The 27,581-nt window shown below is 47.8% G+C and overlaps 1 protein-coding gene and 1 non-coding gene across 4 annotated transcripts; both read right to left on the bottom strand.

Annotated features, from left to right (window-relative positions):
- Positions 1 to 236: 236 nt before the first annotated feature.
- Positions 237 to 27,581, bottom strand: NCAPD2 (non-SMC condensin I complex subunit D2). Of its 3 annotated transcripts, none has more exons than XM_048216633.2 (33): positions 27,439 to 27,581; positions 26,896 to 27,351; positions 25,896 to 26,045; positions 17,242 to 17,317; positions 16,904 to 16,962; positions 16,239 to 16,417; positions 15,787 to 15,929; positions 13,799 to 13,926; positions 13,603 to 13,726; positions 13,284 to 13,431; positions 11,923 to 12,120; positions 11,467 to 11,601; positions 11,281 to 11,368; positions 11,008 to 11,188; positions 9,740 to 9,864; positions 9,132 to 9,365; positions 8,642 to 8,816; positions 8,275 to 8,359; positions 6,445 to 6,578; positions 5,948 to 6,080; positions 5,775 to 5,859; positions 5,532 to 5,699; positions 5,054 to 5,223; positions 4,157 to 4,268; positions 3,958 to 4,081; positions 3,721 to 3,876; positions 2,896 to 3,073; positions 2,713 to 2,807; positions 2,150 to 2,230; positions 1,875 to 2,058; positions 1,052 to 1,178; positions 804 to 965; positions 237 to 563 (listed from the first exon to the last, which is right to left on the bottom strand). In XM_048216633.2, exons 3-33 carry the CDS (start codon positions 26,020 to 26,022, stop codon positions 478 to 480), a joined length of 4,200 nt encoding a protein of 1,399 aa, XP_048072590.1. In that variant the 5' UTR covers positions 26,023 to 26,045; positions 26,896 to 27,351; positions 27,439 to 27,581; the 3' UTR covers positions 237 to 477. The 3 variants fall into 3 exon arrangements, with proteins under 3 accessions (XP_048072590.1, XP_026358393.2, XP_048072589.1); XM_026502608.4 differs by having other exon boundaries at positions 26,813 to 27,351; positions 27,439 to 27,562; XM_048216632.2 differs by having other exon boundaries at positions 26,813 to 27,570.
- Positions 16,494 to 16,822, bottom strand: LOC113258142 (small nucleolar RNA U85). The gene has a single exon (XR_003317155.2). It is a non-coding gene; the product is annotated as a small nucleolar RNA U85 (small nucleolar RNA).

The raw sequence follows: 27,581 nt of genomic DNA, 5'->3' as shown, positions 1-27,581 counted from the left end.
TGTCGATCTGGAGACTAGACCCTGTGTGCTTCGCCGCGTGGAGCAATCCTGTCACTTGTGCAGCGTGGGGAGGTCGAGAAGGGGAAGATGAGGCACTGGGGGAGCATGGAGCTTCTCAGATCTCGAGAGAGGCCCCAGGACTTTGCGGCTCCTCTTTCTGGACTGATAATCCTCTCCCTGTCTCCTGCATCTGGGCTAATGTGCAAGATGAAACAGACAAGCCTAGGAAAAATGTCTAAAAGTATATAAAAACATTTATTCACTAGGAAACGGGACTGGCAGACATCTATTCCACTGAAAGCAGCTCACTTCGGTTCAGCTGGGCTAGTTTAAGAGATACGCTTTACATTATAAAGACCATTATATGTTAAAAAGACAGGAAGACAAGCCAACAAGTATTTTACAAGAGCTACAGACTTCTCCGTCACCCCACGAGACACCCTGCACAGCAGGGATGGGAACAGGCAAGATGACCTCTTAGGGCCTGTGCCTCCGAGGAGGTGCTCGGCGGATGGGTGTCGTCTTCTTGGGTGTCTCATCTTCTGTCATCTCTGCTGAAAGCTCTACTCAAAGGATTGGAGGGATAAGAAAAAGCTGAGTCACAAAGATGGTGAAGAGTAGATCTCGGGGAACAAGCGTGATGGCCCCAGACCCACGCAGCAGAAACAAAACCCAAACTGCGTAAGGGGAAGACACCTCGGGGGAGGGGGTGGACACAGTCTACACAGCAGGACCCCATCAGAACCGACCTCACCCCCCAAGTGACGCTCCCTGTGGGCCAAGGCCGGGACGGAGCATCGTACCTTCCTCGCTGGACTCATCACTCGAGAAGACGATTCTGGGTTTCTTTTTTGAAACTCGCTGTTGGGTGTTTGGGTGCCGAGGGGCAGTGCGGCGGGGCCTGGGAGTGACGAAGTCACCGTCTGATGAGGCTGCAGAAGCCAGATGCTGGTGCCGCTTGGAGACTAGAAAAGGCAGAGACACGAGTCCCCAAAAAAGGAACCTCTGGGAGAAGGGCCTGGTCTCTCCACCGTGGGGCTGCCTCACATACCAGTGGATGGTTTCTTGGCTGATGGGGCTCTCTGGCTGCCCCCTTGGCCAATCTCAAGATCTTCTACTGCGTCCATCCCTCTGGTGTGGCAGACCCGAAGCTTCTGTTCAAACTCATCTATTGTAACCTGGAGGGGAAGAAGAGATGAAGAGCAGGCTTGGAAACAGTTACTTCTATGATGAAAAAGAAACAAGTCCACAAAAAGACATGGTGAATACTTAAATGCAGATCCCCGAGAGCCCAAGCTGAGAGGGGTACACACTGCATGACTTCAAGCATAGGACGTTCTGGAAAAGGCAAAACTGTGGCAACAAACAAATCAGTGGTTGCCAGGGGCTGGGGGGACAGGGGTGAGTGGGGGAGCATAGAGGACTTCCTTGGCAGTGAAACCGCACCGAATGATACTAGAATGATGGACACAGGGCCTTACACACTTGTCCAAACCCACAGAAAGCACACCAAGAGTGACCCCTAAGGTAAACTATGGACTTTGGGTGATAATGATGTGTCAACATAGGTTCATCGATTGTAGCAAATGTGCCACTTTGCTGGGGGATGTTGATCGTGGGGAAGGCTGTGTGTGTGTGGGTGCAGGGGGCATAAGGAGGAATTCTGTACCTTCCACTCGATTTTGCTTTTGAACCTAAAACCGCTCTAAAAAAATAGAGTTTCTTTTTAAAAAGAGAAAAAGACATGAGCAGAAACTGGAGACAGAGCTGGTCTCAGGTGGTGCTGGTGACGTGGCTGCAGTGCAGCCCGGGGCAGGTGAGGCGGGCCGGGGCGGCACAGACGCGGGTGCGTTTGGACGGCCAGACGGGCTCACCTTGCCCTCGGGCTTGGCCCCGCGCCGCAGCTTGCCCACTACCGACAAAAAAGCACTGAAGACGGACTCATCTGACAGTTTATCCCCGAAGCAGTCAAAGTTGTCCAGCATCTTGCGGAGGCCTCGCTCCGTGAGGGGCAGCTGTGACACACAGTAGGCCAGGTCCCGGTACTGCCGCTCAGTCCTGCGGACGGCAAGGGCCTCGTGAGGAGCCGCGGGACGGAGAGGTACAGGCCCGGCCTTCCTCGGGGCCGCCCCGGGGGACGGCAGCCTACCGGGCCGTGCGGAAGCGCTGACACAGCTTCTCCACCAGGCTCTCGGTCTGCTTGTCCTTGGTGATGTAGGACAGGAGCTGCCTGAGGAAGGGGAGATGTGCACTTGTGACCTCCAGAGGCAGCTCCGACCCGGCACTGAGACAACCCCGTCCCTCCCCGAGCACCAGCCCTCTGTCATCCTCCTGGCCGAGGGAGAGAGTCCCCTCGGCCGTGGCCCACGCCTGCCTCACTGTTCCTCCCGCCCTCTTCCTGTGCCCTCAGCAAAAGGTCCACCCCACCCCCGGAGAAAAGTTCACCGAGAACGGGAATTTATTACAGAAGCAGCTGCCGTGTAGTGAGGACGACTATGTGCCTACGACCATGTTAGAAACTTGACCGTGCGGAAGCCTTTCCAGAACTAAGGGGCCAGTATCCTAGGCCTCCTTTTCCAGAGGAGGGCCGGGCACAGAGAGGTTACTGCCGAAGGCCATATGGCTAAGCAGCAGCAGAGCTAGAATCCAAACACAGGCTCGTGAGATTCCTAAGCCTGTGCTACATGAGAGATGTGCTCCCAGGGAACCTACTTCATGATGGTGTGGAAAGGCTCTTCCTCCACCCCTCCCTCGGGGTCTGACAGGCGGCTGATGATATCTGGAAGGAGGTTATAGATTGCATTGCCCTGGCAGGGAGAGAGAGAGTCATGTTACAGAGACGGTGGGTGCCTGCTCCCTCAGCAGCGAGCTGTCAGCTGCCTGGCTGCCTCTCACCTTGTGGGAAAGCTCATTGAAGAAGTTCTTGGCCAGGGCAGCGATCTGAGGCACGGGGTCGATGAGCAGCACGGCCATCTCGCTCACCTGCCCCTTCACCTTCACCATGTCCTTTAGAATTAGGTGGGTCATCACCAGCCCCGCTGTTCTCCGCACTTGCTGAGCTGGGTCCCGGAGCCTGGGAGTGAAATCTTAAGTCACTGGGACCAATGCTGGCCCAAAAGGCCCTCAGCAGGAATCTATCACCCCTTCTTCTTCTTTTTTTAAGTAAACTCTACCCTCAATGTGGGGCTTGAACTCCTGACCCCAAGATCAAGAGTCTTATGCTCTACTGATTGAGCCAGCCAGGTGCCCCTCTAATACCCCTTCCTAATGTGACATTCTAGAAGCAGTTAGAAAACTGTGGTTGGGGAAAGAGGCCAGGCTTGTAGCCAAGGCTTTGGACGGAGGCGCCAATCCCTATGGGGCCATATTTAGCCAGGGTCTGTACGGGTCAAGTATCGAGCAGATGTTCAGGGTCATGCTAAAGACCAAACACAGTTTTAGTGATTCTCACACTGGCCAAACTGCAGCCTCCCAGAGCTGCCGAGGCCTGCTAAAGTATCATGAGGGGGGCGCCTGGGGGGCTCAGTCAGTTAAGCGTCTGCCTTCGGCTCAGGTCATGATCCTAGGGTCCTGGGATCCAGTCCCACGTGGGGCTCCCCGCTCAGCAGGGAGCCTGCTTCTCCTTTTTCTCCTCCCTCTGCCTGCCGCTCCCCTTGCTTGTTCTGTCAAATAAATAAAATCTTAAAAAAAGAAAATAAAGTGTCACGAGGGATCTCTTACCGAGCATACAGATGAGGTGTCCAGGGGTCCACCAGGTTGGGGAAGCGGATGGCCAGATCTCCAGTAGCAATCATGAGGTTAGACCGGACAATGGGGAGTGAGGACTTTTCCAGCATGGTGAACAGCAGACGAAGCTGGGAGTCACAGAAAGTGGCACTAGCGGGCCAGGAAAGGACCATGAGGGAGGTAGTCAGTCCCCATGCTCTCGGAGCAGGCACTACCGCCCCGAGGGCCTACCTGACCATGCAGAACTTGCCCAGGGCGAGGGAAGCGGCTGCAGAGAGCTCTGGGTTGCTGTAGAGGCCAGGGTTGTTGCAGACTTTGAGCAGAAGTGGAACAAAAGCAGCCAGGACCTGTGTGCCTGTCGGAAGAGCAGCTCTCGGTTCGGGGCAGGTTATCTCCGCCGCTGGGGAGCAGGCCCCTCAGCAAGTCTTACCATCTAACAGCTCCTTCTCGCAGATGCTACGGATGAGTTCTGCCTCCGTGTCGTCAGCGGCAGCGCCCGCCAGCCCCATCTCCTCCTCCATGGTGGTCTCAGAGCTGGTGTTCTAGTGGGGAAGAAATCAGGCATCATGGCTTGTCCGGGACAGCATTTTTGACTCCAGCCTACCTTTCATTTTGCAGGAACGTATTTGGGGAAATGCAAGCTCTGCACAACCACTCCTACAACTGTCAAATGTGTCTGTGAAGAGGGAGGACTCCTGAATTAAACAGGAAAAGAACTAGGTCTTTGTCGTTTTGTTTTCACGTTGCCAAATCTGAACTGGCACATTCAAAACTGAACAAACGGCATTTATTTTCAAGTTGCCAAAGCACATTCCTCCATCTCTGAGCCCATCCTCAGAGAAGCACATCATTTCCTGTATACAGTCAACAGACGGATCACGTGGACAATGGTCGAAGGTCACAGAGGTCACACCTTATTTCACGGCTGTGTCTTACTGGTTTGCAAGACATCACTGCCTCTAGTGGGGAACACAAAGTCCCCATCAGGTGGCAGGCCCAGAGACCAAGGCTGATGGAAAAGGGGGGGCGGGGGTGTGCTCATCCTCACAAGCAGCGCCTCTGGGGGGCAGCCTGTATTGCAGGCTGAGGTCCCTAACTCAGTGCCCTCTGTTTCCCTAAAACCTTCCTTCCTGGGTGACCGTGAATGGCTGCTCCATCTCTGTTCTCATTACCCTTTCCCAGAGTAATAACAGTGAGTGTCTTCCTCATTTTATTTAATGGTAGAAAAGCAGGGATCCCCAGGAGGAAATGTGAATGACCTGAGGTCATGAGACAAACCTGGGCAATGCGTGGGACACAAACCCAAATGCCCAGGCACTTCATTCACCTTCTCCTTTGGATCCTTCGCCTTCTGCTCCTGCTCTTCCCGAAGAACCCGGCGGCGACAGAGCTCCCCACTCACTGCCTGCTCCAAATGCACCAGCTGCTGCAGGGCCACGTCTCCGGCCAAGGACAGCAGGTTCATCAGCAGGAAAGTGGGGAGCACGGGGGTGTCCTCTGGAGGAGGGAGAGGGAAAGCAGGGAGAAAAAGACAAAATCAAGTCTCACGGGGCCCCGCACCCTGTTTTGAAGGCTCTTCCCCTAGGTCACAGGCCATACGCAAACTAGCAAAGAAGAGGTGGGGACGGGGGGGGGGATGGTGGTAGGGACCAGAACGATCTGAGTGACAAAAGTGACAGAGTGCGGTCTGGGGAGGGGGAGGGGGAGGGGCTGCTGCAGGAAGCCGTGTTGGCGGTGGCTTCTGGCCTGATAAGGAAAGCAGCAGAATCTGGCTGCTGCCCACCGGGGACCCTCTGCCTACTCACTCGGGCCCTCCTGGGTGGCGCTCTTCTCTCCCAGCTTCGCCAGGGCCTGTTTCGCACAGCCCTGCAATATCTGGGCACAGATCACCTCGGGACCCTCTGCCAGTTGGTAAATGAGGGTCACGGCCGCCTCTTTGAATGGGATCCAGAGTGGGTCTGGGTGGACGAAGCCTGCGGAGGAGAAGGGAGAGGTTACCCCCTGCAGACAAAGGACCGACTCTGCCCAAGGCCTTGGTGATAGCTCACCTTTTGTGATCACCTCCTGCAGTCGCTCAAACAGCCTGTGTTCCTGAGGCAGCCGGAAGGGTGGTTGACGTTTGCTCAGCGAAGGCTGTCGAGAACAGCAAAGATAAAACGGGGGGATGTGTCGAGAGCGGCTAAGAGGACCCCCACTCTCCTTGGTTTGGAGACCCACATACCTTTCTCCTGTCAGAGAGGTTGGCAATGGCATGACACACCTGCTGGGCCAGCCTATAGTCCTGTGGAAACTTCTCGTCCAGCCCAATGCTCACCAGTGTGTCTAAGTTGCTTCCCACAATTTCTGGCTTTCCTCTAGGGGAAGGAAGCCACAGAGTTCAAGCTAGTCGGGAACAGCACTCTGGAGGGCATAATGCCGAGTAGGGTAGGTAACAGCACTCAGTGCGAGGCTTCGTGAGAGCCCTGGAGCGCTACAGAAGAGGCTGGGACACGGCTGGCCCTCAGAATCCTTCTTGCTGCACTGCATCCATTATGTCTGCTGGGCTGGGCAGGAGGAGGGGGGAGGGGGCTGGTACTTGCACTATTTTATTTTTTATTTAGGTAGCCAACTCACGCGTACAGCTGCCGGCCCTGACTGCTGGTACCGAGGGGAAGGGAACCTTCTCAGAGCCCTCCTGGCCCCTCTTATCCCTACTGCCTGTCTGGACCCGAGCCTCACCGCGCCATCATCCCAAGAAGCATGACAGAGGAACAGCGCTCCAGAGGAGAGCAGGGGACCTTCTCAGTTGCCCGCTCCCACAGCACCTGGGTCACTGCTGGCTTCAGTTCATCCTTCTGCACAAACTCACAGAGCTGAAGAGAAAAGAGAAAGGGCTCAGGCCAGAAAATAATAATTCACCCGGTGCTTGGTGCACTTCTCTGAAGAGACCCCGAAGCACCCGAAGTGGGTAAAAGCACTACTGAGGCACGGCAAAGGAAGGAGGAGGCTGGAACTGTAGTCGCGGTTTGGGGAGGTACTTCCATCCCTGTCACTTTTCCACCCTCACGCCCTCAAAACTACCTTTACTGAGATGACATATTGAAAGTGACCTTGTTCGGTTCTTTGTGGGTCCATGGATCTGACCACATTCCAGAGAGTTCTAACAGGTCTTGTTACTGTTACAGCTCACCACGTCTAAAACGGAAGGCTTCATCCTTCCTTGCCTTCTCATTTCGCCCGGAGGACCAACACTCTTAGTCACATATGCTTAGAGCTTCACGGCCAACTCATTTTTTCCCACCGAGTCTCACCTATTCTTCCTTTAAACGTGCTCTTCGTGAGGTGCGGCTCCACGGCTCTCCCCCCCCCGCCCCGAGTCTAGTGCCTTGACGCTGCACACTCACGGCAGTCCCCTCTCCGCCAGCCTGCTCGTGTTGGACGGGTCTCCCAAACACCTACACCCTCACGCCGTGCCCAGCTCAGCCTGCACGAACAGCCCTCCTCCACCTACGGGAGGGGCTCCGGACCGGGAGCCGGCCTGTGACACTGCAGGCCAGGGGCTGCCGCCGGGCTCTTCCTCCCCCCAGCAAGGCGGGAAAGGTGGCCGGCAGTCACGCTCCACCTAGTGGAGGCCGGTGGTCAGCACCCCCTCGGCCTGCGGGCCGCGCCGTCCAAATGCTACACAGCCTATCACGAAAACGCTGGCGAGCAAGGGCGAAGTCCGGCTGCTGTGGAAGGCCTTCAGGGACCTTTACAATTCAGGTCCGACGCTCCCACTTTACTAGCTTTTCCGGGTAACAATTTCCAGCCAGAATGCGATCTTCGTTCCGCGGCTTTCTGTGCTCTTTCCTGGCTTTCCATCTACGTGCTTCCCTCCTTTCTCTAATTCTCTATATTGTACTCATCGACACCCCGCTTAAGTCTAACCACCTGCCTCACACGGTTGTTTCCCGCTCGGGACTCGTCAGAGTAACACAAGTCAAGAGTATGTTTTCCGGAGCTCTTATTGCCCGAGTCTCTCCCGCGAACCAGCTGTAATGAGCCAAGCTCCTTAACCTCGCAGTGCCTCAGACTTCTCACTGCAAAATGCGCATTCACAGTATCACCTCAGAGGGTCGTGTGAGGATCACACAAGTTCGCACGAGCAGACTGCTGAGAACAGCGCCTGGCACATAAGAAGTGTTATTATATTACCATCGCTGCTATAACCACTGCTTGTGCCACTTTTCTGGCACTAATTACCTATGTGCTACATCTCTCTATAAATATTTTATGTTTCGTGGCTACCCACTATACCGTTGGTTCCTTTTCAGTTGGGAACTTGAAAACAATCTTACACGTTGTGGGCCTGAGTAAATTGCTGAACACACAGAAACCACTCACTAATACGTGTTGAATGAATAAAGAAAGTAGAAGTAAGGGGGTGCCTGCCTGGCTCTGTTGGAGGAACGTTTAATACTTGATCTTGGGGTTGTGAGTTTGAGCCCCACGCTAGGTGGAGAGATTACTTAAATAAATAAGCTTAAAAAGAAAGAAAGGAAGAAAGAAAGTAGAAGTAAGGAGACTTACAATTTCCTCAAGACACTGAATGGTCCCAACTGAGGCATCCACTAGTAGCAAAGACAGATTCTGAATCAAAGCCTGGGCCTTGGCTCTGTGGGAGTAGCAGAGAGCAGAGGTCGTTAAAAACTGGTAAGTTCGAACCTGGCAAACAGGTTATTAGGGCTATCCGACCACAGCGCTGTATAACTATGTGGGATGGGCTTGACTAGAAATCCAGCCCCACCCTGAGTCCCACTGCCGACCTACAGGCCTATGGATTCAGAACTCTTCTAGAAGGATGCCCCCACCCCCTGCCATTCCTTTAGGAGAGTGCAGACATCCTATGAGAAGCTGACCTCAGAAAAGTTGGCAAAGGCAAAAGTCCCACATATACCTGGCGGAGTCCCCTTTGGGGTTCAGGTAAAGTTGGCGGTAGGCATTAAGCACAGCTTCCCGGACACCAGGCTCTTTAGACCAGATGAGAGGCAGCATGCGGCGTACCCCGAACAGGGCCTGAGGTACCCCAAATTGGAACACCGTCACAAAGAATTCAATCACCTCCTGTACCACTGAGAGGACAGACACAAATGTCACCCATGTGCTTGGCAAAAGTCCCCCAGTACTTAGAGCTAGAACCTTTCTTAGTGTAGCAACATGCAGGTGGCAGCTTTCCTCATTCTTCCCGAAAATGTCAACTCCCAGAAGGCCCTCTCGTGAAATACTCTATGTGTTAAAATGTCTATGCTCCATGGGGTTATCCACAGCCAACAGAAATAAAGAATCCCCGCCCTTCGAAGGAGCAAATAGCTGTCAATAAAATATGGACGAGACTGGTTTTTCCAACCCCAAAGACCCATTCCTTACAGAGAGGGATGCTGGCATACCTGTCGTTGTATTTTCATACATCATCTTGCTGATGATGCTAATGGCCTCTGTGATCTTCAGAGAGAAGCTATAGGCGTCCTGCAGATACTGCACCAGCATCTCCTGCTTCACCAGTTCATCGTTTCCCCTGGATTTCCCAAGCTCTGGCACGCTGCGCTTGTCTTCACAGTCTGCCTGTTCTGGGCCCATGTTCCCTGCGGGCCCCTGGGTATTCTGTGTGGAAGCAGCTGGGCCTAGGAGTTAAGAGAATTACAGGATGGTTATTGCTTGAGGGCATATGGGGCAATCCAACAGCTGTAATATCCCTGGATATTTGTTTCCACAGTGGGAAGGTATACGTTTAGAACCTACTCTAAAATACCTTGGTTCATTCTCGATAAAGATTCCTAAAGTCCTCTATGGTTTGGAAACACCCTTTCACACTGTATGACTATCAAACTTAGGCCCTTGGGCTGCTTCCGTTCCAGAGCAGAGACATTGCAACTCTCCTCCAGATTCCTTCAGCACTGGGTTCTGTTAGCCAGGTCAGCGTCTGGCGTAGAGTCAATGGCCCATAAATACTAGTTGAAATGTTTTGTTTGTTAACTGAAAAAGGAAAAGGAATTACCTTTGAAGATTGTCTCCAGGAGATTCAGGAACCTGGTCTCCTCTGACTCCTCTGGGTCCTTGTGACTGAAAGGTTCGGACTCCTGGAAGTGGCCGATGGCTTCTCGAGTGAGAAGGATGGCCTGCCTGGAAGAACATCCATCTGTTACCAACTCGGGACCCACAAGAGCGTCACTGCAGCCTTCTGTCACGGAGCCTATCACACGGTTCCCTCGAGAAGCTAGACCTACTGCCCCCCAAAGAAATGGAACACTTCTCATGCCCACAAAGTTGAGAAGTATCTATTAAGGGTAGAGCTCAAAACACTTTTCCCATTTCTGAAGTGACAAGGCTTTATTACACAGTCTTCAAAAAAACTCAACTAAGACTTTTCAAATTTTAAAGGTCACAAACCTACTTACTCCAAACATATGCTTAAAAACTTTGCTAAGTCAAAGTTTGGAAAAAATAAGTGTTCAATAACTGGCTAATAACTGGTACATCCATACAATGGGATTCAGTGTAGCCATAAAAAATGAGGCAGCTATTTATGCGTAAATATTAAAAACACTACAATACATGGTTAGTAAAAAAAGCAAGGTGGTAGATCAGCGGGTAGAAAATTCTACCATCTGCGTAAGGAGGGGAGGAAAAGAACGTATGTTTGACTACATGTCTGTGTTATCTCTAGAAGAATGTGCAATAAACTCAGAATGTTGCTTGCCTATGGAAAGGAGCACTAAGTGGCTGGGAAACAGGTCTGGAAGGGACTTTACAATACATGTCCTTTTTGTACCTTAAAATTTTGTACCATGTGAATGTACTGTCGAATTTTTTTTAAAAGATTTTATCTTTAAGTAATCTCTATACCCAACATGGAGCTCAAACTCATGACCCTGAGATCAAGAGTCACACACTCCAACACTGAGCCACTCGAATTTTACAAACTATAAAACTAAGGCCCAAGAAGTTCAAGCAACTTCCTTGAAATTACAGAACTAGAATTACAGGCTTTCTTCTTCGAATGGAGAGCTTTTGCATATTTAATTATATATTATTTACATTTAGTTGTTTGTGAAGTTTCTTTAAACATTTCTAAAAGTAGAAAAGCATGCTTTAATCGTGGACTATGCCTTTGCCATAAATCTGGTGTTCAGGCCATTACTACAATGAAAACACCTACCATTACCTGGTGGCAGCATACCCTAAGTATAGCTCATTTTAAAGAAACATTGTTCCCCAAAAGTTAATTCTAAACATAAAAAGGTCATTAGAGAATCTTTCACGTACTTGTAACTAGCTTTGGCAAGCAACTGACGGATGCGTGTTTTCACATCTTCAGTGGTCTCTGTATTAGCAATTGCGTCGGGAATCTCATCTTCCTCCTGGGGAAGCTTTAGCAGCTGCTGCAGAGTAGACTTCAATTCCGGCAGCATGGCTTCCCACTCCTCCTCTGGGTCCAGCACTGCAGCTGAATGACAAAGTCTCACTTAGATTCTTTCCTTGGACTTTCTGACAGCATGGAGCATGTCTAGTGCGGAATCCTACGCAGGAACTACTTACAAGCAGCTGCAGCTCGTCTCTGGGCCCTCATCTCTTGTAATTTCTGGATTTCCTTCTGCAGGGGTCCAGCGAGGTCAGTGTCACTAAGCTACCAAGGTCAAATGAGTTTCAGGGTCACTAGGTCACAGAATTTGATCCCTGTTTCCATTTAATTCCTTCTCTTTTGGGTAGATCAAGCTTACTTACCTTGCAGGAAAAGGGATTATTGGCAAGAAAACTGGCCAGCAGCTGAATGGCATTTTTACATACTAGCACTGACTTGTCTGCCAGACGTCCCACTGCTAGGGCCACCACTGCTTGGAAACGTGTCAAGGGGAGAGCCTGTGTGAGGCAGGGAGAGAAGGATGAGCTCACATCCCACGTCATTTCTGCTCAAGAGGATCTTGAAGTGTGCTCCACACGAGCTACCCACTCATTCTAAAGAGAACTTTTCTACGGGATACAAAAGTTTCTCTTTGTAGTGGTTAAGATACAGTGTGGTCCTTAAATGGAGCCAGGCATTTTTGTCCTTGGTAGAGGAAGACCTTTATCACCACTAGTGACAATCTGAATCCTAGACTCTTCTGTGGGACACTAGGTTCCTTTTTTCTTCGGCCTGTACATAGAGTACTGTATGTCTTGACCATGCAGAAGGTTATTCACCTTCTGCTGGACGATTCGGGTAAAGAGCTGCAAAACACGGCTCCGCACAAAGGAGTTGACGTCATGGCCGTGGGCTTGCAAGGTGTCCAAGAACTGGTCTCTGGTGTCTCGGGCTGCTTCTTCCAGTTGATCACCATTCAGAACCTGCAGGACCATCTCTGCCATAGCTGCCAGCACAGCATTGCGCATCACGTGATTCTAAGGGAGAGAAATAGAACTGGTCTGAGGCTCTGCACTCCAAACGTGTCAAACTCTTAAGCCTGTCCAGGCACCAAGAAGTGGCAAGGCCTTAAGTTAAGGGTAAGCTTGCTTCACTATGACTTTTTCTGGTCCGCTGCTTACATATTCACCCCTGAGGTCACTGGAAGGGGCCTTGTCTGCTCAGAGGAGAATACAGGGACAAACCAAACAAGAGCCCCAAACAATTTTCCCCATAAGGTTCATCACATCTATACACCCTTGAAAAGCATTCATTTCTACCTCTCTTCGGAGGCCTCAAAGCCTTTGATCCTTAGTAATAAAACAGCCCCTTCGCCCAGCCTCCCTTCTCACATTTTATTTTATTTTTTTTATTTTGTTAAAGATTTTGTTTTTTATTTATTTGACAGAGACAGCCAGCGAGAGAGGGAACACAAGCAGGGGGAGTGGGAGAGGAAGAAGCAGGCTCCTAGCACGGGAGCCTGATGTGGGGCTCGATCCCAGAACGCTGGGATCACGCCCTGAGCCAAAGGCAGACGCTTAACGACTGTGCCACCCAGGTGCCCCGTCCATTCTCACATTTTAATGACAAAGAATGAGACTCAGGAGAAGCACAAGTCAGCCCTAGGGTAAGGGTAAGTGGACCAAGCAGGTCCACTATGGAATCTGGTGAATAGGGATTGGGGTTTTGCCAGACCAGGAGCCGGAGAACGGGGTCTTGCACAAGAAGTTAAAGTAGATTAGATGACTGAGTAGGCTGTTTTTGTCCTTGACATTCACCTAGAAGTGCCCTGCATCAGTTTGGGAGGCAGCCGGGCAGAAAGAACTGACAGGTGGCATTGCTGGAGTGCAGGTGAGCCAGGTGGTAGGATGAACAGAAGGACTCAGAATCACAGCTGAGCGGCTCTCACTAGACTGAAGGGGTGGAATTGTCGTCCCCCCCACCAGACCTGGATAAAACCAATTGATACTGAAATGGGGATTAATAAATGGCTCTTTAGTCAATGAAGACTATCTGCTTCTCAGTAGGAAGAAACTGCCACCGAGTTATGCTTAGATAACCTGACTTCATGAGAAAGCCATCTTCTTGTTATAAGAAACAGCCTTTCAGCAATGGACTTAAAATCCCCAGAAGAACCCGAGATCCCCAGGGGGCCACATACCTCTCCATCCAAATGATCCAGCAAAATGCACATGCTGGACATCAGGATGGCTGGGATGCGTTCTGCTAGTTCTGTCAGGAAGGCTGCAAAGCCCTTTGCCCCTGCAGGGTCCCGACTCAGCTCCTGGGGACACTTCTGTCCAATTTCTCTATACAGGGAAGAGAACACAGCCACAGCAAGGTAATTCAGTTCCTAGTGAGGGAAGGTAAGACTGCTATCTCGTATCTGAAGAAATCTACAGTGCACAGAGAGTGTACTTCCAATCTTTCTGTGTCTTCCCCCAAGGGAGAGGAGAATCAGAAACTTAGAGAAGAGTCACCTTACAATCTCTCCCACTATGCTCTTCATTCCATACTCAGTTGCCCACAGGCTCACAGCCGCCACCAGTACGGGGGCCAGGTGTTCAAAGTGCTGCAGCATCTGGATGATTTTCACAGTGGCACCTGTGGACATACTGAACGTGAGAAACTGTAGGCAACATGGAAAACGTGGGGCAAAGCAGAGGGCTAACCTACTGAGCATATGGTTGTAACGTGTCAAGGCGACGCCGAGCAGGCGTGTTATGGCTTCCCGGGTGGGGCGGTTCTTCTGGTGACTGATCGTGGGGTTCTCCAGGAGGCGGTAGCAGCAGCCAGTAACCAAACTGAGAAAGGAAGGGATGATGAAGTCAGCTGTGTGGATTCCATTCCATCGGGGCCCTGCTTCATTCATTCACCCTCTCCTGGCCCCAAAGTCAGGGGCTTCTATCTTTCTTCATTCTACTTTTACAAAAGGTTTTATTTATTTATTTGAGAGAGAGGGAGCGTGAGTGGAGGGAAGGGCAGAGGGGGAGGGAGAAGCAGACTCCTCACTGATCAGGGAGCCTGAAGCAGGGTCCGATCCCAGGACCCCGAGATCATGACCCCAGCTGAAGGCAGACACTTAACTGACTAAGCCACCCAGGTGTCCCTTTCTTCATTCTACTAATCACCTTCTACACCACTGACTCTAGATAGGGTCTCTGTCTCTCAAGGTTACCAGCTTTCCACCAGTTATGATGCCTACGCAAAACCCAAATATATGAAAAAAGGTAGGGGAAAGTAACCAAACACTTGTCATGGTTAATTAGGTCCTCATCTGGATCAACCTTTTAGTTGCACTGGATGCAGGTGATCACGCCTTTCTCCTAGAAACACACTTCATCTGGCCAGATGCCAGACTCCCGTCCTGAGGTACAATAAGGATTTTTGCTCTCCTCGAGCTGCGCTTACTGATTTAGTAATCTCATTCAGTCTTGGGGCCATAAATACCATTTATATAAGTACACTGTATTCCCAAATGGGCACCCTAGCTCAGCCCCCTCCCCTGTGCTCCAGATTTGTATATGCGACATCAGAGGCAGACAACATTGCTCGGATGTCTGATAAGCACCTCAAACTTTGTATCCAAAACAGAACTTCTAATTGTCCCCCTCAAAACACGCCCCACAGCCTTGCCCATATTTCAATTACTGGCAACTCCGTTCTTCCGAAAGCTCAGGCGCAAACCTGGGGTGAGTCATCCTTGACTGCACTCTCCTTTAAACCTCCACCTTCGGGAAACAGGTATAGAATCCATGCGCTTCTGCCCATCTCCACTGCCATTCTTGGGTCTAAACTCCCACCATCTCTTGCCCAAGTCACTGCACCAGCCCCCTAACTGGTCTCCCGCTTTCTTCATTTCCCTTCCTAGTAATGTAACAGTAACCAGAGCATGATGATTCTGTTAAAGCCCAGGTCAGACCACCTCACCGCCCTGCTCAGAATCCTCGAGCGGCCCCACGTCACGCTAAGAAAATGTCAAAGTCACCACGATGGCCAAGGAGCTGCACCATTGGCTCCATACCGCCTCTGGGACTTCATAGTCTGTCCCTCTCACCTGCCCCGCTGCCCTGTCTCTGGCCTCACTGCCATCACCTGTATATGCCAGATACACGCCCTCCTCGGGGTCTTTGTACCCGCTGTCCGTTCCTTGCCCTGGTTATTCCTCCGGATCCTCTCATGGCTCACATGGCCTCCTCTGGGTCTTTGCTCCAAGGTCACCACCTCCAAGAGGTCTTGCTAGAACAGCTGATTTAAGATCACAACGGTCTTCTATCAAACTCCCCATCCCCGCTTCTCTTGTTCTCCAAGGTAATAAACTATAAAATACACCATATATTTTACTTATTTTAAAAATCATCTTCTGCTCTATAATACAAACACTAAGAGTGCAGAAACTTTTGTTTCCAGTGCCTGTCATAATACCAGCCATGGACTCAGAAGACGCTCAGTAAATACTATGTCAAGAATGAATAAATGGGCATGAAAGATGAGAAATTCACGGCAGTATCTAACACTGTTATCTACTTCTAACAACTCTCGGTGTTGTGGCTATACTTCGTGTCCTATAGAAGTGAGGCACGGAACGAAGCATTCAGAAAGAAGGCATATCTAACAGCAGAGTCCTTGCTCCTCACAGCTCAGGAGCCATCTTAATCACCCACCTGACAAATTCCTCTTCAATTACTGAGTGGTTCCACAGGTGACGAATGTCCAACTGGAGCAGCTGTGTTAGAAGCTGAAGAATTGGCTGCCTCTCCTCTTCCCAGTCAAAGCCATGGGCTGTCTTGGCCCGGGCTTTCTTCCCCTAAAAAAAGGATCATATGTACATTTAGGGAAAAATAAGAAAACACAGCGGGTCAAGATCTGCGAGTCTGAGTGCCCAAACTACCCAATATTGAGATAAGGTAGAAACTAACACAGAAGACATGAACAAATTCCAAAATATAGAAGAGCTTCTCGTCAGGGAAGGCTATGCTGTGATACTTGGGACTACTTCCTCACAAAACCTAAATAAGGACAGAAAGGACTCCCAGAACTGTTGGAGTCCCTTCTTTCCCATCCATTCCCCTACTCTCCAGGGCCCATATTAAGTGAACCAGAAACTCCAAATTACCTTCCCAACGTCCAGGTCCATGAGGCTTGTCTGGCTGCTCATGGTCTCAAAGGATTCCAAGAGGCGTATCAGAGCATAGCAGTTCATTTTGAGAGCATTTAGGTGCGCGCTTCTATCTGACACACTCAAAGCTGCATCATCCAGGATAGCGGGGAGTTCCTGGGAATGACGGGACACCACTGCGAGGGCAAGAATCTGGAGTCGGCTTCGTTCACTTTCCTCATACACCCCAACTTCAAAACACCCAGCAACTGCAGCCATCAGATTACCAAAGATCTGTGTTTCATCTCTCAGTGGTCACAACACAAGCCAAGTCCTTTGGGAGCCCTGACCTTGATACCCTGAACATGCCCTGTCCCCACTCTCTCACTCCAGCTACCCCAGTTTCTCTCTGGCAACTGGAGGAACCACCTCTTTTAAAGAGAGGTAGTTCAAAAGTAGGAAATATTTCTTGTTGGTCTGCCCTTACAGCGAACACACATAACTCTGTATTGCCCACCAAGATTACAGACCTTAATAGGCCAAAGGTCCCCGGGCTTAGCCAAACCAACTGAATCACCACAGCCTTGATATCATCACATGGCTAATAAAATGTAAGAAACAGTAAACAAACAAACAAACACTGACAAACACCTTCCATCCCCTACCCCCTGACCCATAAACACCTTTTATCAGGAATTCCAGAGTATCTTCCTTGAGGCCAGGATCTATACTCCGAAAGTGACTATGAGGGAAAGAAAGTGTGGGGGGTGAGACAGGAAACTACAAAACCCATTCTAGATCAGATCAAACCTGAAGAATCTAATACTTAAAAATATCTGTGAAATTGCTCAACTGAATAAACATGGTGTTAAGTTGGAGTCAACGCTCATTAGAAGGGATATCAGCACCCAGAGCCTTTATCAGTGAACCTATAATTTGGAATTTTAGGACTAACATGCAAAGTTAGGGTCAACAGCCAACAGTTGCTAAAGTACCAGCCAGCGAGGTGCTTTATACTTACTGTAGAATGCTGTAGACAGTATCAAAATGTTCCAGCATAGCCAGGGGCCCCTGAGCTCGGAAGGCAGCCTGAAATGCTATAAAGATGAAAGAAACTAATTAATATAGAGGGGAGAGGCCTTTTTGGTAAATTCTAGTCATGGCAGAAAATCTTAAAAGTTAATTACTTTTATTGGTTGAATCACAAAAAGAGACGGTTCGTTTCCATGTAACCTATTATATTAATATCTTACTCTTGTCCTATTTTATAATGAAAGCCTTGAGTTTCACCACATCTCTGAGTTCGATAAAACAGATGGTATTATGCCCATTTTACAGAAAAGCGATTAAGTCTCAGAGTAGTTATGTGACTCGTTCAGTGTAGTTAGGAGTGAACACGAACTCAGGACCTTTTTTTTTTTTAATTTTGAAGTTAAAAAGTGGCAAAAAAACGTAAAGTTCTTATACTTTTCACTCTAATAATGTTAACATCTTATATAACCATAGCACAAGAATCTATTCTAAACTAAGAAATTAATATTAAGTCAGTTAGTTGTTCTATTTATGTCCTTTTCCTGGTCCAGGATCCCATTCAGGATCCCACAGTGCATTTAGTTGTCATGTCTCCTTCCATCTTTGTCTTTCACAGTCTTGACACTTTCAAAGTGTGCTAGTCAGTTATTCTGTAGAATGTGCCTCGGTCTGGGTTTGTTTGCTATTTTCTCATGATTATACTGAGGTTATGGATTTTTGGCAAGGTGAACGCAGAAGGGAGGTTGGGTCCTTTCAATGCATCATACCAAGAAGTACATGATATCAACACCTTATTACTATGTTAACTTTGACCACTTGGTAGTGTTTGCCAGGTGTCTCTTCTGTAAAGTTACTATTTTCCCCTTTGCAGTAATTAAGTGTCTTGTGGGGAGATACTTTGAAACTGTGCAAATATCCTGTCTCTCATCACATTTTGCCCACTATTTTATGCATCTGTCCATGATTCTTGCCTGCCACAATTATTACTGAGGTGTTTATTATATGGTGATTTCTCTTTTCTTTTCTTTCTCTCTCTCTCTTTCCCTCCTCCCTCCCTTCCTTTCTTTTTTTTAAGATTTTATTTTTAGGGGTGCCTGGGTGGCTCAGTCCTTAAGCATCTGCCTTTGGCTCAGGTCATGATCCCAGGGTCCTGGGATCGAGCCCCACATCAAGCCCCGCATTGGGCTCCCTGCTCAGCGGGAAGCCTGCTTGTCCCTCTCCCACTCCCCCCACTTGTGTTCCCTCTCTCTGTCAAATAAATAAATAAAATCTTAAAAAAAAAAAAAAAGAGATTTTATTTTTAAGTAATCTCTACACCCAACATGGGGCTTCAACTCACAACCCCAAGATTAAGAGCTGTACGCTCTTCTAATTGAGCCAGCTGGGTGCCCCTATATGGTGATTTTTCTATCTCCACCATTCCTTCTACACTTACTAATGGGAATGCCACTTGAAGGATGAGCTGTCCCTTTCCCCTCAGTTATTTATTCAAATCGGAGTAGACTCATGGATATTTCTTTAATTCTGTTTTTTTTTTTTTTAAAGATTTTATTTATGTGACAGAGAGACAGCCAGCGAGAGAGGGAACACAGCAAGAGAGTGGGAGAGGAAGAAGCAGGCTCCCAGCGGAGAAGCCCGATGTGGGACTCTATCCGGGAACGCCGGGATCACGCCCTGAGCCGAAGGCAGACGCCTAACGACTGCGCTACCCAGGCGACCCTCATTAATTCTGTTTTAATCCATTCCTCCTACTATCTATTTCGTTGCTCAGATTATCCCATACTTGACCACCGGGAGCTCCTTCAGTTGGCCTGTGTCCTTTCAACATGCTCCCTTAACTTTCGCTGTCTTAGTTTCTTATACCGTAAGATGTTCCAGGCTCATCTGGTACTTTCCTGGCCCAGTACTGGAATCAATCATTCTCAACAGAGTCCTGGTTTCTTTTATGGAAGTATGGCATCTAGAAACCAAGTTCAAGGCACTAGTTAGGCTTACTGCTACTGGAGTAGCATAGTTTTTAGGCCCTCTCAGTAGAGAATAGCAGGCATGTATGTGTATATACACACATATCCCCCATACCTATTTTTATCTGTGTATACAGTAAAAACATGAGTTCATTTACACGTTTACTTAATCCTAGTATAAACACAAAACAGTTTCAGAACTGCTAACCTGCACTCCTGTAAAAAAATAATTACTAACTTAACTTACAATAATTGTGTAAAATTCTTTTTTCCAGAGTATACAGTCAAAATACTACTGCTTTTCCGGGGTGCCTGGGTGGCACAGCAGTTAAGCGTCTGCCTTCACACTCAGGGTGTGGTCCCGGCGTTATGGGATCGAGCCCCGCGTCAGGCTCCTCTGCTGTGAGCCTGCTTTTTCCTCTACCGCTCCCCCTGCTTGTGTTCCCTCTCTCGCTGGCTGTCTCTGTCAAATAAATAAATAAAATCTTAAAAAAAAAAAATACTACTGCTTTTCCAAGTTATGTAGGTTAGTTCTTTTCTTCCCTACTCCGTAATGTGATTATGTCAAACACTTGTCATGTACTTGTTGCCACTTTATATTACATTCTGAAAATCCAGTGTCTTTTGATTCTCAAGCACGGTGCTCTTTTCATCCTGATTGTACTGCTTCTAGAGAGACACTTCAGTGTCAAGGGCAGTAGAGTCGGATTATGTCTTACAACATGTAGGAGTGGCAAGGCAGTATGGGAGTTAGATTTTGAACCAAGTTGTACACCAAGCTCTTTCTGAGGAAGGGGAAGGAAATAATTCCACTGAATTCTTCTTTTCTGCAATACCAAGCTGGTTTGGCTTGAAAGTAAAGCCAGAATCTTGTACTCCAAGTATCACTGCTGGCATTGACCCGATTCATTATAGTGTTAGGATGTCCAACTACGTACAAATCCTCTGTGATTTTTTTTTAAAGATTTTATTTATTTATTTGACAGAGAGAGCGAGCGCATGCACAGCACGCAGAACAGCAGGCAGCGGGAGAGGGAGAAGCAGGCTTCCTGCTGAGCATGGAGCCCAACATGGGACTGGATCCCAGGACCCTGGGATCATGACCCGAGCCAAAGGCAGAAGCTTAACCATCTGAGCCACCCAGGCGCCCCTCCTCTGTGATTTTTAACAAGCTGTCTTATTCCTCCAGTTCTTACAGCCTCCCTAGCACTATAATAACACATTCTCCTCTTTCTTTATACTTCTTACCCTATGCCTCTCTGACTAGTAGATGATTGTTTTCCACTTCACCAAAAAGAACGAGACCCAAAGAAAGCATAGGTTCTCTCGTAATCCTGCTTCCCTAGCAGCAAACCTCTCTGCCAACATCTTCCCATTCTTTGCCTGAGTCTCAAGCAAAACGTTTCTCTCTTCTAAAGCTAACCTGTCCCGCTGCTCCAAAGATTTATTGCCTCTTTTTCGCCTTTGCTTTTATCCTGTTGAGGACCTGCTCTTATCCTGCCAACATGCTCAGGCCTCCCTTTAAAACAAACAAAACAAAAATGCTCAATGCCTTTCATTTGACCTTGCTATCATGTCCCTTTTAAATTGTGTCTCCTCTTTCAATTTCCTGAAATCTGTTTCTGAGATTTACCAATTTAACAACTATTCTCTCAAAGATTACCAACTACCCATTTTTCATTACAACCAGTGATTTTCTTGGTCTGTATATCTCTTTAATTCTTTGAAGCATTACCTACTGATCTAGTCTAGAGTCAGACTGCTTTAGGTTTACATTTGGCTTGAACATTTACCAGGCCAACCTACTTAGCTTACTAAGTCTGTTTCCTCTTCTCTAAATTAGGTGTAATAAAGGATCACACCTAGAGGGCTTTTCAGAATTTTTTGGTAAAGGTTAAGTAGAGATAATCCCTATGAAGCAGTCAGAACAATACTGAGCATACACTGTACCTCCGTATATGTAAGCTACTAACCACTCTTACAGACCTCCTTCTGTGATCGGGAAAATATAAAAAATGGAAAAGAGAAAGACACAAGCACTGTTACCATCTGGCTAAATTTTGTCTGTCTATTTTGTATGCCCAGTATTTCTGCTGTTGAGGCCATACCACATATTCACATCTCTGTTCTGCATTTCAAAATTTAATATTACAATAAGTCTATTATAACGCCTTAGTAAATAATTTTTAATGGTCACATAATATTCCACTGAATGTACATATCTTAATTAACTTACTATTATTCTATCCTAGACATTATGGTATTTCTTCTTCTTCTTCTTCTTTTAAAAGTAGGTTTCATGCCCAACATGGGGCTTGAACTCATGACCCTGAGATCAAGAGTCGCATGCTCTACTGACTGAGTCAGCCAGGTGCCCCTACTGCTAGACATTACGGTATTTCTAATTTTTTCCACTAACATTCACAATACAGAGCATCTGGGTGGCTCAGTCAGTTAAGCGCCTGCCTTTGGCTAGTTTACGATCCCAGTGTCCTGGGATCCAGTCCCTGCGGGGAGTCTGCTTCTCCCTCTGCCCCTTCCCCCTGCTCATGCTCCCCACCTGCCCCCCCACCGAAAAAGTCACAACACATTTACTCCCCTGGCAAACTTGGATTAAATCCAACTGTTTGCTTACTCCATTCATGTAATTACACAAATAAAAATGGCTTGACAAAAATACACAATCATGCTGACTAGTCTCCTTTTAAACTTATGACCATTAATCTCAAATGGGCCCTTAGTATTTCTCACTAAGCCTACTGCAAATTCCCAGGCATACTCACTTTCTTCTAGGCAATTACTTCATACTTTTCCTCTGCACAGAAGATCAAGACCTTCTTCCCCAGCTCCTTCTCAGTTAAAGGGTTCATTTCCTATCTCACGGAGAAAAGAATCACACAGAAGAGAACTTCCAGCTGCCCCAAGATCTGTATCTCCCTGCACTGTCTGCATCGGTGCCCATGTACTCCACCTTCTCTTTTCCTGTTGTGGATAAACTGCTGCCTTCTAATAAAACCATCTCCTCTCCCTGCGTACCGGATCACACACTCTCTCACCTACTGAAGACACTGCACCAACACTCGGCCCCTCTCCCTCCTGCATCATCAACCTTTCCTTCTCTGATCGTTTCCATTCAGCACATACACATGCAAGGCTGCCCATCTCACAAAAAATCCTCCCTCAACTCTACCTCCTCCTCTACTATCAGCCCATGTCTCTGTTTCTCATTAAAGCAAAACAACCACAAAGAGTTATCTAAACTGTCCTCTCATTTTCTCATCAACCTCTTCCAGTTAGGCTTTTGCCCCCACCACTCCTCTGAAACCACTTTCCCCAAGGTTGCAATTGCCACGCTGCGAAGTCTAGTCATTAATTTGCAGTTCAGCTCTCCCTTTCTTTTTGAAATGTTCTCATAATTTCGCCTCCAGTTAGCGCCTCTGTTCACTTTCTGCCTCAATGACTTGCACTCAGTTTCTCCTACTGGTTCTTTCTCACTTTCCCAGCTACATACTTCCCATATTGTACTGTCTCAGATCTTTGTTTTTTTTTTTTAAGATTTTATTTATTTATTTGACAGAGAGAGAGAGAGCCAGCCAGCGAGAGAGGGAACACAAGCAGGGGGAGTGGGAGAGGAAGAAGCAAGATCCCAGCAGAGCAGGGAGCCTGATGCGGGGCTCAATCCCAGGACCCTGGGATCATGACGTGAGCCAAAGGCAGAGGTTTAACAACTGAGCCGCCCAGGTGCCCCATGGACTGTCTCAGATCTTAAGTCTTTAAATTGCTTTTCTTCTCCATCTACATTCAAATTTCAAGGTTTTTTTTTTTTTTTTTAAAGATTTTATTTATTTATTTGATAGAGAGAGAGAGAGAGAGACAGCCAGAGAGAGAGGGAACACAAGCAGGGGGAGTGGGAGAGGAAGAAGCAGTCTCCCAGCGGAGAAGCCTGATGTGGGGCTCGATCCCAGAACACTGGAATCAGGCCCTGAGCTGAAGGCAGACGCTTGACTGAGCCACCCAGGTGCCCCCAAATTTCATAGCTTTAAATACCTTCTACATGCTGAATTTTAAACCCCAAATGTATAGCTGTAGCGAGCACTTCTCCCCTGAACTCCACAACTCTACAACTAAGACTAACTCTGTTCCTCTCATATTCTGCTCCATCTCAGTAAATGTCAGCCCCATTCTTTCAAAAGCCTTGTCATCATGCTAGATTCTTCTTTCTCAAACCCTATAAATTCAAGCAAACCCATCAACAATCCTGTTTGCTCAACTTTCAACATCTGTTTAGTACCTAACTTTTTATGATTACCTCCACTGTTATCACCCCAGGCAAGCTACCTGGTACTGGCGTATAGCCTCTCAATTGGTCTCCCCGCTTCTTCACTTGCCCCTCACACTCTCTATTCCACACAACAATGACACTTTAAAAACGTCAGACTGTGTCAGTCCTGTACTTGAAACCCAATGGCTTTCAAACTCACTCACACTGAAGCTAAACCTTTACCATGACCCACAAGACTCTAGATTAGTGCTTCTCCAACTTAAATGTGCATGTGAATTACCTAGGGATCTTCTTAAAGATGGATTTTCTGATTCAGTAGTTCCTTGTTGGATCTTGGATTTCTGGTAAGTTCCTAAATCATGATTCTAACGTTGCTCGTTTGAAGACCACACTTTGAGGAGCATGACTGTAGAAGAATCTGTATCACCTCTCACCTGACCTCTTTTTCCCTAGCTCACTTCACTCCAACCATATTGGCATTTTCCCACCTCAGAGCCATGGTACTGGCTTTTCTCTCCGCTTAGAATGCCTACGAGAATTGGCATAGTTCACTTCCTCACTTTTAAGGCCTCTGCTCGAATGTCACCTATCAGCAAGCCGTCTCTGATCATCCAACATAAAATGCAGTTCCTACCCCGCCACACCATATCTTGTTTATCTTGCTTATTTTTCTCCCTGGCACTTGTAACCATCTAATATATCCCATATTTATTTATTCCTTGTTGAGAACCTTGAGAGAAAGAACGCTGTCAACTTGTCTGTTTTGTTCACTGTTGTATATCCAGTACCCAGAATACTGCCTGGCACACAATGTGACGTCAGTAAATACTGGTTCAACAAATTCAATGATCTGACCTTATAGAACTTATAGTTAGGGCTCTAAACACCAAAAGCAATGCAATTGTTATAAAAAGAACTCTTAGAGTGATTATCTATTTAACAAATGATGCATTATAATAACTGAAGAACAAACGATTACAGTGTAGCCTGTGCAACTGGTGATGCGTATATCAACACGGGAAGGAGAGAACATTCTTTTTTTTTTTTTTTTAAAGAGTTTATTTATTTATTTGACAGAGATAGAGATAGCCAGCGAGAGAGGGAACACAAGCAGGGGGAGTGGGAGAGGAAGAAGCAGGCTCCCAGCGGAGGAGCCTGATGTGGGGCTCGATCCCATAACACCGGGATCACGCCCTGAGCTGAAGGCAGATGCTCAACGACTGCGCCACTCAGGCGCCCCAAGGAGAGAACATTCTATCTCTCCCCTACAGTGGATACTGTTGGCTAGCCACCTACCCGTTGACCTCCACACTCTGCCTTCTTTGCTTACCAAATGGTGATATGTCTAGGTTTGGGGAGGCTCCTAGATAATAATCTTGATCAATTTAGACAATCTGGGTGATTCTATTTCCCTCACCAGTAATTAGTTAGGGAAATAGGCAAAGTCCAATTCTGGCTAAATCTGTTGGGAGGCTTCTGGTAAAGTTTTAAAAAAAGAAGAAGAAAAGAAAAAGCATATGATAAAAAAAAAATCATCTTTTCTACCTCTGTACATCAGAGCAAGGAGCTGCCATCTAACAACCATGACGGGAAGGCCAAGAGGAGACAAGCTGGAGTTAAATTATCAAGCCGCTGTGTTAACCAACCCTTCTTATTGTAAGAGATAACAAATGAAGTAGGTTATTATTCCTATCTTTACGGATGAGGAAACTGAGGCACAGAGAGAATAAGTAACTTGTCCAACGTCAAAGTGGTAGAGCCAGGATTCAGATAGCTTGGCTCCAGAGTCTTAATTTCTACTCTATGTACCTCTCCAAAGCAACTTAATTGATATAAGACCACTTCCAATAAGCATAGTGACATTATGGTGTCTCACTGATAATGTATAAATTGTCTTGTTCATCTGTAGGTTTCAATAGATAACTGCATTGTCCATACACTGTTCAGTGTTGCAGCTGCTGTATATACGTGTGTGTCTCTCCCCCGCCGTGACTGCACTCTCTTGGAAACAAGAGATCTAGATTTTAAAGAAGTATTACCTGAAACGGGTCAGGTCAAGTCCCACACGTTCTGAGAAAGCTACCTTCTCCTATAACCTTTAAATCCACCAGAATTTAATTTTGGCATACGATAAGAGGTAAAGATCAAAAATAAGTTTTTGTCCAAAGAGTAGCACGTACACCCAGGCTGTTTATTGAATATTTGAGGAAAGGAGGTCAGTGTGTATCCTCTCCACGTAATATATCCCAAGCAATGCTAAGAAAAAGCAGTGACTAGGAAAGACAGGTTCTTTGCCCTCATGGAGCTTAGTGGTGTAGTGGAACAGACAGACAATATAATTACATGTGGGATGGTTGTTTTGAAGTGCTAGGCACAGTAGCAGCTATGGAGTCTTACCTCTAAGCTGTGATGGAAGATTTCTGATGGACAATATCTCTTGCACAACATATTGATTCACCCCTCCACTTTTCAACAACTCCTCTGGGGATAAAGGCAGATGGAACTCATACAGCTGGGGAGACATCTTTCCCCCACTGGCTCACAGGGCTGGAAACCAAACAGCAAATAGGTAAGGGTCTATATCCAAGGTCTGTCTTTTTATCTGGTTCTATTATTCCTCCCCCCTCCAATATATGATGTTTATATTAAACTTATATCAAAATGGTGCCATTATCTTAGAGGATGTGAGATCAACCCTGGACTAGAATCTAATTCTAGTAGTAACTCTGCCATTTGGTCATGTCCCGTGAACCTCATCTGCAAAACGGAGTTACTAATCTTTGATTACTTTACAAAATTGCTCTGAGGATCAAATGAGTCAAGGGCTATGAAAATGTTTAAAGAGCTGTAAAGTGATCAATGCATCAAGTTAGCATTATTATTTCCGTTTTTATGGACAAAGCTTAAGCACTGAAAGAATGTCTCACCGGAGGCCAGGACAATGGGCCAGCATGGGCTAGTGGGTGTCTTGGTCCCAGAATGGGACCATTTAACATTTAACATTTGTTTACTATGTGTCACGTACTCGTGGGGCTATTCGAATACATCATATCTGATCTAGTTCTCCCAATGCCAAACTCAAGGAATGCATAATAATATAGCCCAATTTACAGATGAGGAAATTGAAGCTAAGAAAGGTTAAGCGATCTGCCCATATTCCGCTGCGGATCTGTAAAACTTACTGTTTCTACTACATCTTACCCCAAGGACGCACGGAACCTCCCCCCCTCTCCCAGGCGGCCTAATACCGCGTCATATTGCCCGGTACCCAACATTCCCAGTCTTTCACTCCCCGCTGCCCATTAACACCACACCTCAGAAGAGTTCTCCCGCCGCTCCTCGGACTCAGGTTGTGAGGCCGAAATGAAGGAAAAAACACAGGGTGCACAATACGCACCAATCAGCACGGCAGCACACGAGCGGGCAGAGAAACCGGCCAATCCCAAGCAGGCGGAGGCAAAATCCCGCCTCACAGCCAGGCGCCGCGCGGGCAAAGCCACAAACGTGGAGTTCAAATCTCAACGGCCGTTAGGAGGCCAATCGCGACACTCACTGCGGAGACCAGCCAATCACATAGCAGGAGCCGGGAAGCCGGGCCCTGCCGCTGAGAGAGGGGCGGGGCCTAGATCCAGTACCCGCCCCCTTCGCCTTGCGGCCGCTTGGTTCTGCTGCGCTTCTAGCCGGGAAGTGGTAGTGCCCCTGGACTAGGGATCCACTGAGTCACGCCCCAGGACAGGAGGCAAGTCCCAGCCGGGAGTTTAGAAGGCTTAGGCTCTAATCCACGTTCCGCCATCTCCTCTGCTGTGTGACGTCCAGCAGGTCACTTCACTGTCTGAGCCTTAGATTTCCTCCCCTGTAGGAAAGGGGTAATAAAAACAGCTACAGCGCAAAACTGTTGAGAGGCACAGAAAAAGAAAGCTCGGGGTTCCAGGGTCTGCACCTTCATTTCCCTCACAGTTGAGGGACTCCCCCCAGGAAAGGGCGAATTTTCTTGAAATTCAGTATGGGGGCGTCCGAAGCAAAGGCGAGACGAGGCGCTCAGCTCTTCCGGTGCTGCAAGACTTCTGCAGGCGAACCGGAAGC

The sequence above is a fragment of the Ursus arctos genome, unplaced genomic scaffold (assembly GCF_023065955.2).
Source record: "Ursus arctos isolate Adak ecotype North America unplaced genomic scaffold, UrsArc2.0 scaffold_26, whole genome shotgun sequence".
NCBI lineage: Eukaryota > Metazoa > Chordata > Mammalia > Carnivora > Ursidae > Ursus > Ursus arctos.
The sequence above is the reverse complement of the archived record's forward strand: the minus strand, read 5'-3'. Positions and strand labels throughout refer to the sequence as shown.

Excerpts from the sequence above, each read along its gene's own strand:
- NCAPD2 (XM_048216633.2), bottom strand. The coding sequence starts at position 26,022 with ATGTCTCCCCAGCTGTATGAGTTCCATCTGCCTTTATCCCCAGAGGAG. Across the intron at positions 2,808-2,895 it reads TCAATGAGCTTTCCCACAAG|GGCAATGCAATCTATAACCT; the intron begins GTGAGAGGCAGC and ends TCTCCCTGCCAG. Across the intron at positions 2,231-2,712 it reads CCTTTCCACACCATCATGAA|GCAGCTCCTGTCCTACATCA; the intron begins GTAGGTTCCCTG and ends CCCCTTCCTCAG.